Source organism: Taurulus bubalis (assembly GCF_910589615.1).
Source record: "Taurulus bubalis genome assembly, chromosome: 15".
Taxonomy (NCBI): domain Eukaryota; kingdom Metazoa; phylum Chordata; class Actinopteri; order Perciformes; family Cottidae; genus Taurulus; species Taurulus bubalis.
The window spans coordinates 22,250,954-22,260,953 of record NC_136603.1 but is presented as its reverse complement, the minus strand read 5'-3'; the positions used below and the strand labels follow the sequence as shown (position 1 = coordinate 22,260,953).

General features: G+C 49.0%; 1 protein-coding gene across 1 annotated transcript in view; it reads right to left on the bottom strand.

The window, feature by feature from the left end:
• LOC306747920 (cyclic AMP receptor-like protein A) overlaps positions 1-10,000 on the bottom strand; it is a gene marked incomplete at its 3' end in the record, with an annotated part of 45,656 nt that overhangs the window by 546 nt on the left and 35,110 nt on the right. Inside the window, exon 11 of the mRNA XM_079231024.1 lies at positions 8,440-8,587. Coding sequence (XP_079087150.1) covers positions 8,440-8,587 — 148 coding nt within the window. The remainder of the gene's footprint in view (positions 1-8,439; positions 8,588-10,000) is intronic.

The following is a 10,000-nucleotide window of genomic DNA, read 5'->3' as shown; positions in this document are numbered from 1 at the left end:
TCTGGAAACTGAAGCGCAGTTGTTTTCATTTTCTCCTCCACTCAGAGACATGAAAGTGCCGTACTTCAAACAAAATGGAGGAAAAGCGTGCTGTCACGGTCAATGGCACTCAATACGATGTAACTTCACGGAACCACCGGGACTTGAATAAGAGAAAACATTTTGAACAGGAACGGCTTTGTCGTGCACCGGTGCAGTGGCCAATCAGAGCTCCAGTAATGATGCGACTCACATGCAGGGTAAAGCGGCTCGCTAGCCTCAGGCGCACGAGAGGAAGAGAGCCGCTATGCGTCCCTTCAGGGACCGGCATGCTCCGTCAGCTTGCCGGATGGGCGACGTAGAGACGCCGTATACGGCTCTGTTAGCGGCAGCGACCTGTCAATCACAGTCGCCCCGCCCTGAAGCATACTCTGCTTTATGGTCTGTTTGACTCTAAATGACCATAATTTAATAAATGAACATCATGCTGTATTGAAGAAGACTTGAAACTAGAGATTGAGACATAAACTCATGTGTACAATGTTTACTGAGGGAATAAATCAAGAGAGAAGTAGAGTCACTTATATAGACTTCTATACAACCAGAGGAGTCGTCCCCTGCTGGTCAGGAGAGAGAATGCAAGTTTTAAGACACCGTATTGGTTTCATTTGGCAGAACCGGAGGTTGCCCCCTGGTTAAAAATAGCGTGCCATCATTATGGTAACACACTAGCGTGTAGCGTGTGTGTAGCCCCGCCCTTTTTACACAAACGTGGACTCGGCTCTGTGAACACCTCCCCTGCCGCATTAACGGCGAGGCGGAACAATGGCCCAAATGTCCCGCCTTGAACGGGCGTGTGTGAACGGTGATAATGGAGAATTCCAGGAGAGACTGAGTGTGAAAATGCGGGCCGCTATCCCCGTATTTAAACAATGTCGCCTCTACTCCCTCTTCATGGCGGCCACTTTGTTACTCCGTAGTGTGGCCGTGCGAAAAAACACTTTGGGACCGCACATCGTACAAAGTGCTTCTTTTCTAGCGTGACCCAACACTTGTGAGAGGAAAGCGAGAGTCTGCTACTTTGAGTTGGCGTATGTGTGAACTTGGCGTGAAGGCGGGAGGCGTTGTAGTCGGGTTCATTTAGTCTGGACCAGTGAGAGACAAAAATATCACACACGGCTGCATTTTAGTCGTGCTTCGGTTCCTGTTCAGAAATGAACCAAGAGGAGTGAACATGAAGAGGGTTGGACAGTTCTGGGGATCGTCATCCTGCACCATCGGGACGTTCATGCAGCACCGTGATGAGGACATGTATGTTATTTACAGATGACTGGCGTGAGCGCGAGGCGTCTGCACAGTAATGGTTCAGGGCTGATTGCTGTCACGCACTTGGACTTAATGGACAATGGACTAAATGAACTGACAAAGGGCACAGAGGCGGCTCCAAGCAGCTGCAACAGCTGTTAGAGTGGGAAAATACCGACGCTGACGTGCACATGCACTGATTTGCATAAATAGGTTAGAGGATAAATTATCAGATCACTTCCTGAACAGATTACATCATCAGCAGCTTTGTTGTCCAGCAAGACGCGTCTATTTGCTCTCGTCACAAGCACGCCCTTTTCAGAATAAACCTCCGTCTTCACGGGAAACAACTCAGCAAAACTACTGTGTTTAGTGCTAATTAGCAATTTTCCCATCTTAGTTTAGTGCGTTGGCATGCTAACATTTGAATGCTAACACGCGAAACCAAGATGGAATATTAGCTGAACATTATGCCTGCTCAGCGTCATCACGTTAGCAATGTTCTGCGTCCTCATACGACGTCCAACAGGAAGTTACTCCTCACTTTCTGTACGTTTTTCCCAACAAAGACAGCGACGCTTGTTCCATGCCTTTTCAAAATAAACCTCCGCCTTCACAGGGAAACAACTCGTACACAACACGTGCTTCTTAGGTTCAGGAAAAGGTGCTGGAGGAGAACAGCGACGGCTGTAGAGTTTGCCGGCCGAAGTGAGGACCACAAAGAGTTTTTTCATGAAACGACCTGCGGCGTCACACGTTTTTTTTAATGAGCTGTCTTGGTGAGGACGTATTTTAAGACCGCAGCGACAGTGAGACCTGTGGGGATTGGGAGCAGCTTTTTCCTGCATGGAGGAGAAGAAGAAGAAGAAGAGGAAGAGGAAGAAGAAGAAAGTGAGCTCATTGCAGAGCTACAGGCGGTTCAAGCTGCATGACTTGAATGCAGATCAATATCAGGGAAGGAAAGGAGTAGAAGAAGAGGGGGAGGGGGAGAGAGTACACAGGTGGGAGGCAGACGCTACACAAAGGAGAGCGGCGGAAATAATGTAAGAGAGATAAATGCCAGAGATGCTGTAACAGGGCGAAGGGAACAGAGGGATGGAGATATAGGCGGAGAGAGGGAGGAAGAGAGTCGGAGGCTTGCGAGGAAGAGAGGAAAAAAAACAACGGAGGGCGAGCTAGAGCGAGAGACACGAGGCGGAGAGACACTTCACACGCACAAGAGACACCAGAAATCTGGTTTCGCGGGTGATTAGGCGAGGTGAGCAATCAGGAGGAGGTGAGTTTAGCGCAAGTTGTAGTTGCAGACTGCTGAGGGCTTTTTAGCACAGGAACAAGAATCTGGGGAGGCGGAGGGGGGCTTTGGTTTGATGTCGATTTTCGATTCCCAACCCAATACACAGCAAAGAGGCACTGTTTCTTTTTTAGGCTCCTTCTCCAAACCGTTCACTCAGGGTTTGCGGTCGGCTAAATTGTAGTTTGAAACATGAAGCAGTTCAGCGAACCGGCTGGAAAGAAGGTCACCGTCTGACCGAGCAGGAGAAAAGAGTGGGAGTATGGAGACGCTTCTGTGCTGTTGAAAAAGTTACAATTTGGAAACATGTTTTTCACATGTCGCCCGCCTGGAGGAGAGCAATGAGATGACATGTCCATGGTTGGTCTACGTGTTCATGGAGCTCTGCTGCGCTGATTTTAACGCTGCGGCTCAATCAGCGGCGGACGCCCGGCTCATCAGGGTCGAACCAATCGGCCGCCGTGATGTTTCCGTTCCACCAATGTCATTTTCCGTTTACAGCTGAGCGGTTCCACAACATGATAAAATTATAGCGATATGGGTCATTCTGGAGGAATTTACAAGAACCCGTACAGCTACGTCGCCCTAATGCGTTCTCATCGTCATTGTAGCGCGGGCCGCTAGCGGTGCTGTGGAGGAGGACGGCGTTCCCATTGTTAATCTACAAAGCTCTGGCTGGTCCACTGGTTCTCCAATCGCAGGTGAAAGGCTGTTAACGGCAGCTCACCTCCGTCTTCTTGTTAACACCAAACCCGTTGGAACACATACATGGGGGCGTTGATTCAGATGACTGTGACAAGGCTACAGCTGCAGGTCTTTAAAATAGAATAGAAATATCACATCAATCTCTATACCACCGTTTTCGTAGCTTGTTTACGATCTGGCTCCTGATCGCTAGGTTTCTTTTATAGAGATTGACGCTCAGAAACACAGCAAGAAGATCCCATACAGACACCGCCACACACTTGTAGTGGGACACTAATCCCTACGAGCAGATTGCATTCACATGTGGGCAACGGGTTAGGATTCTGGCGTCGGAGAAATACAATCTGGGAACCCAGCGGCTATCTTCTGACCACGATTTAGCTTTTAATTGGTTTAAAATGAGTGTGTTAACACAACCAGCTATATGTGAAAGAAATCTGTTCGTGCACGTCGTCAACTCAAACTCTAATCTTGCATCTTAAGTTGCTAATCGGAGTGAAACAAAGCGAGAAGCCTGCAAAAGAAGCCTTGGCGTGGATATCCCTGAGACACACAGCCTGGCCGGCAACAGATTGTTGGGTCATAAGAAATGGATTATTTTGATACGAGTCTATACCTAGTTTTTAAACAAAATCCTACTCGTTCCGGTAAAATTATTTGCCAAATAAGCTATTTGCTATTTGTTTCGCAATGGACACACAAAACTAGAACAAGACCACTTTGAGACTAAAGAATCCTGAGGAAAGATCCGGAGCTATCGGAGTAGCTTCTCCTGTTTTTTCATGGACGTTTATTTGCGATGAACATCGGGTACCGATATCCTTGGACAGTGTCATGCTGCGTTCACACCAAAAGAGTTGCGAAATATTCGCACGAGTAGATTACATGTAAAGTCAATGCACAGACGCGAATGGTTGCGAAAAAGCCATTTTCTTTTCCGCTTTTCTGCTTTTTCACCCGAGTTGAAATATTGAAATATTGAAAATTCGGCCGAAGCTGAGTTGCGAAAGCAAATCAGCGTTGAGAAGCTTCGCCCGGCGTCACCTCCGTCCTGCTGTTGCTGAATCAAACTGCTGCTGGTCCATTGAAGAAGCGCTGGAAGCGGCTTCATTCAGACACTCGTCCTGGAGGAGGAGCCGTGTGCGACTCCAGATAATATTATGAACCCAGACACGGGCGTTTGATGTTCTGACGTTTGTGGGACTTCCTCAACAAGCATAAAGCAGAACTAGTGGTTATTTCAATGGTGAATGGAAATAGTAACTGTTTTTATGGAGTAAAGCCACGCAAATAAGCCGCGGAAAAAATAAGCGAAAAAGCGTTGCGAAAATTCGCAACCCTCTTGGTGTGAACGCAGCATAACTCCCACTGATTCTTCTTCCCGTTGGTTGCAGAACGCCGGCGTGCACCGGTCCCTTCCCCTCACGCAGGATCCTTGCCTCTCTCCCTCCGGCCTCCCCTTGAGCTCTCCTGGCCCTGGACGGCATCACACCAGCTCAAAGTGTTCTCAGCTCACGGCCGTTTTGGCGCACAATGCCACCGCTAAATACTTCACCTTCTTCTTGTAAAAACAAACAATTAAGCTATTAAATCCCAAAATGCTTCAGAGTGCACGCCGACCTTTCACAATGCCTTTTCTCCTTTTTTCCCGAGGTGCCGACACAGCGGGGAGAAACACTCGTTGCTAACGACGTGAGGAAAGAATCACAGAAGAAAAGGATTCTGATTCGCGTGCAAGATATATATTTTTTGCCCGCTTAAAAGAACAAAAACTGTGAATTTTGTGTCTGATTTCTCACGCTGTTGTCACACCAGGAGGGGATCCTTTAAGGGAGAGTGCGGCGAGGAGGGACCGGCAGCTCTTTTAACGCGCATGAGGCGTACGAGTCGCGTCTCAGGACCCGAGCCGGTCCCTTGAGACGCAACGGCACCGCAGGCGAGCGGCAGGAGAGGCGGAGAGGCAGAGAGCTGGAGGAGGCAGGCTCAGGAGGGGTGGGTGGTATCTGGTACCAAAGTGCAGATTTGTTGCGTTGAGGGAGGAATGCTTTGACGCCGTTCTCCCCCCCTTCCTCCTCCCCCCCCCCTCCCCCTTACCCCTCCTCTCCTCCGCCAATCTCGCACCTGATGTGTGGGGGCTGCTGGGAGCCGCATGCCAAGATGAATAACAACCGGCTGTTAGTCACGATAGAGCACGAACACACGCGCCGCCCGCCCGTCTCTCTCTCTCTCTCTCTCTCTCTCTCTCGCTCGCTCGCTCGCTCTGTCGTCTTCTTTCTCGCCTCCTCTCTCTCTCTCTCTCTGACACACACAAACAGCATTTTCGCTGTGATTTACGAACACATTGAGATTCCACTTCACTCCTCTGTCTCTCCGTGTGTCCCCCCCCCCCCCCCCCCCCCCCCCCCTCTCCCCTCCTCCCCAACCCCCGACTCGCCACAGTGCAACATTGACATTTGGGTTGAAGGTCATACCACACATTCCAGTCTTCCACACTGCGCTCGTGATCCGTTTTCAACGTGGCTGCCGACTCTGAGTAGGGGACAATCTGTGTGTGCGTGTGTGTCTGTCTGTGTGTGTGTGTGTGTACACGCGTGAACCACGGGGAATTTTTTTTCTTTGTGGTTCAATATCAGCTGTGGCTCATATCCGCAGATGCTGCCTGGTGTTTGTGGATTGAGACAAATCTGTGGAGAATTGTATTGATTGTGGTGTTTATTGAAATGCAACCAATGAGGGTTTGCGGTGCAAACGTAAAACAAAAAGCATTATCTGTCTGGTGATGGGGCCTTCATTACATTTCCCTAAAAGCTCGATTTGCGATAGAAACCCCCCAAAAAGAGAAGAAAGACTAAGCGATGTGTAATTTCATTCTTTAAATAAGGGGATGTTGGTATCAGACCCAACAGTTATTTCCCATGCAGGTGATCCGTGAACACCTGTGACAGATGGTAGCAGACAATTTGGAAAGTTAAGCAGGCTAATTACAAATTTTGAAGAGAGGAACTTGGAGGATGACTAAAAAGATGGTAAAAAAGAATGAAAGTGAGGTGTTGTGGGATTAGCACATCGCTTAACTTCAATTCATGTGAGTATCACAGTCGCTTGGCCTCTTCCTCCTTACACAGCATAATGAAATACAAAGGGTTTGATCTGAAAATAAAAACATATTGTGTTTCCGACCACATAAAACTCAGGAAAACCATCTGTGGGGCATTTTTGCTTGACACATTTCCACTGCTTTTCAAGTTTGCTGCCAGTTCATTGTGTGAAATGAAACGTCTGCTGCTGCCACCAGTACCACGGATCCCCCCACACTACGAGCTCAGCGTGGACGATCTCCTCCAATATCTTAATTGACCACCTCATTATAGACGGAGCTCATTTGTGAAGCCGCATACAGAGCTCGGTATTAGCAGCGTTAGTCGGCTAGAATTAGATTCACGGAAATCTTTAAGCCCAGGAAGCGGACGTCTTTGGGAAAGATTTGTCTCCACATGTTTCTACTTTACATTTCACAATTCAGTCACAGGTCTTTCACCCAAAGCATGCTGGGATAGGCTTCAGCCACCTGTGACCCTGACAGGTACACTGCAGATGGACAGATGGCAATATGATGGAATCTGTGGCATTGCTGATAGGAATGCAGCGGATCATAAAGCTCACGGATCAGCTGGTATCGGGGTTTTGAGTCCGGGGTCCGACACCAAAGAAAAGCGGGAATAAATACCCTTCCAGAGACGCCCCGATGATGTGTTTCTTTTGCTGCCGATACCGATTGCAGCTCGCTGAAGATCCACATTGGCCGATACAGATCGTTCCTGTTGTGTTGTTCTGTTGGAGCAGCTGGTCCACACGGCTCCAGACTATTCTGGTGTTTCACCATCGGCCCCGAAAATCATTTCAACCATCAGAAATTCTAAATGTTAGCCTTTTACTTCGTCATAATCACCCATAGTGGTTATTTGCATTTGAACACAACATTCAAATGATTAGGAAATAGAAGATTATATTTGTTTTTGCTGAAAAAATAATCTTGGAACTATCTGTTTTAATGATGTCTCATACGCTGCCAGGAGCTCGGCCTCCCAGCGCTGCTCGCTGTCCTCCTGCCGACAATCTACAACTATTGAATAACGGCCCGATGGCGATGGCCAGAAAAACTGTATTTCACACTACGATGTTGAGCTGTGTAATTAATCTACGGTACACCACTAGTGGCTGCATCTATTTCTTAAAGTTATTGCCTTTTAGCTCAGAGGATGAATCCTAATGACTCGGGCTCAGTAGCGCCCCCGTGAGGCCGGAACCGTTGCATAGATTGCCATTTAATTGAATACCACCACACACAGGGACAGGTAACCAGAGGATGAAGCCGTGCGACTTTTGCAAACCCCAGACTTTGTGTCTCGACAACTTCTTGACAACTCTTGGATGGTTGGCCAGCCAATGTGTGCCAGACATTCGCGCCTCTCAGGATGGATTGGAACACCGCTGGCGTTCTCTGACTTTTTAGTGTCACCATCAATTCTGATTTATGATCCAACACCTGCAAAACTAATGGAATTCCCATCCGTCTCAGCTGTACTTTGTATTTAGTGCTAATTAGCCCTTTTTCATCTTAGTTTAGAGTGTTAGCATGCCACCTAAGATGGACGATTAGCTGAACATGATCTATTATATGCTAAGCTAACTGCCTGTTAGTCATGTCCTCGTACAACGTGTCCTCATGTATCGATTCGTGGGACATCTAACATCAAGCTAATCCTAATTTTCCGTACGTTTTCCCAAGAAAGACAGCAACGTGTGTCCATTTCCGATGCGGTCTTTTCCACCTTTACGACTCAGCTAGGTTTAGCTATCAAAACGACTTGGTTAGGTTCAGGAAAAGATCGTTGTTTGTGTTCAAATAAGTGCCGTTACTGAAGTAGGCAAGTTCCGTGACTAGCATGGCGGTCGACTTTTACTGTCGTTATCAAACACATGTCTTCAGAATGGAAATAGAAGTGTTACCAAAAATGTAACCAGGTCCGATCTTTTACAGAAAAATGTACTTATTCAGACATCAATCCAGAAGCCAAGTTCCAAACACATTCACGTAGGGACGACATGTCTGAACGGGCCTGTGTGTGTGTGTGTGTGTGTGTGTGCAGCTGCTGTACCTGCATGCCAGTGGGGCTCAGCAGGCTCCACCAATCTCGATCCAGGCCGAAGACGAACGCATTGGCCAGGCCGTGGAGCGGCGCCGACAGGACGTGCAACAGGGTGAGCGGGAAGGACGGACCCTGTGGGTAGAAGGCATTGTGGAGCCTGTGGGAGGGGAAGGGAGAGACGGAAGCATCGAGTTCATCCATAAAATAGTTGTAAATAAAAAGACAACCTGCGTGAGAGCTTCAGAGGTGAGGATGGAGTAATTGATGGAGAAGTCAGAACGAGCAGAAAGGCAGCAACAGGAAGGGGGGAAAAAAAGAGAGAAAAAACAGGGGGAAAGACGACAAGCGAGATGTTGATCGACAGAGCGCCGGAAAAGAGGGAGGAAGAGAGGGAGAGGACAAGTGAGTGACAGACCGAGGGACAGGGCGAGAACGGGGAGGTAATGAGAGCGAGCGGCGCAGGCAGGAAAAGAGAGGGGGAGAGCGAGAGAGGGAGAGGGAGAGAGGGAGGGCAAAAGAGCGGGCAAGCTTTATATCAGCGTTTAAGAGCCCATTAGGCAGCGTGAGACGGCCGGGCTGACACATTCTTGGCTGCCGCCTCGACAGCACGCAGCACTTTACAAGGACAGGGAGAAGTGTAGCGCTCGACTCCCCTTCCTCTGCTTCCCTCTCCTCTCTCTCCTCCTCTCAGCTTCCTGACCACAATCTTTCGTCGTTCCATCCTCTCCTTTTTTATTCCGTGCACATCCCCCCCAAAGAGACACACACACGCACACACACACACAGACACACACTGCCTCCTTCCCTCCCCTTCTTGCTACGAGATCTCTCCCATTTCTTTGTATTCAGTTCCATCCGTCTGGCTATCTCATTTTCATCTCGACTCGCGAGGGCGATCCTCGATTCTTCTCTTTTTCAATTCCCCTCCCTGCGCCCGGATCGCTCCCTGGGCGCTCGGGGCGTGACTAGAAGGAGAACCCGATATTGTGCGGAGGGGCTGCAAACTAATGGCTGCCTCCGAGGGCGACGCCGCTCAGCCATTAACCCTGGATTAACCCTGTATTAGCGCTGCTCGTCGGGTTAGCCCGCCGCTAATGTCTTTTATTGATCTATTAGCCAGAGAATCTAAACCGCACGCAGCTCAGAGCGTTTCTCCCTCCGAGTGCGGTGTTTTCCCGGGTCGGGTGGGGGGGGGGACACACTGAGTCGCTCCGGCGGTTGACCTCAGGGGTCGGGGAAGTCTTCCCCACCCCCAGGAAGGAGGATACAAAAAAACAAACCATTTGAGGGAAAGAATCCCCGATGCATTGTGGTTGCGAGCAGCTGGGCGGGACGTCACGATCACTCGGCCGTCTGAAGTGATCTAAAACGATGTTCATTTTGTTGAAATATTTAACAGCCCAACTGCTGTGTTTTGAACTATTCTCCCTGTGAGTCACTGCACAACTTCTCCAGACAAACGCATCGTGACGCCAGCCAAGCTGCAACAAATAAAACACCCGCACCGGCGACCAAATGTAAATGTGGAGAGATCCACACCGTGTAGTGTAAGAACAAGGTCATGTGGGTT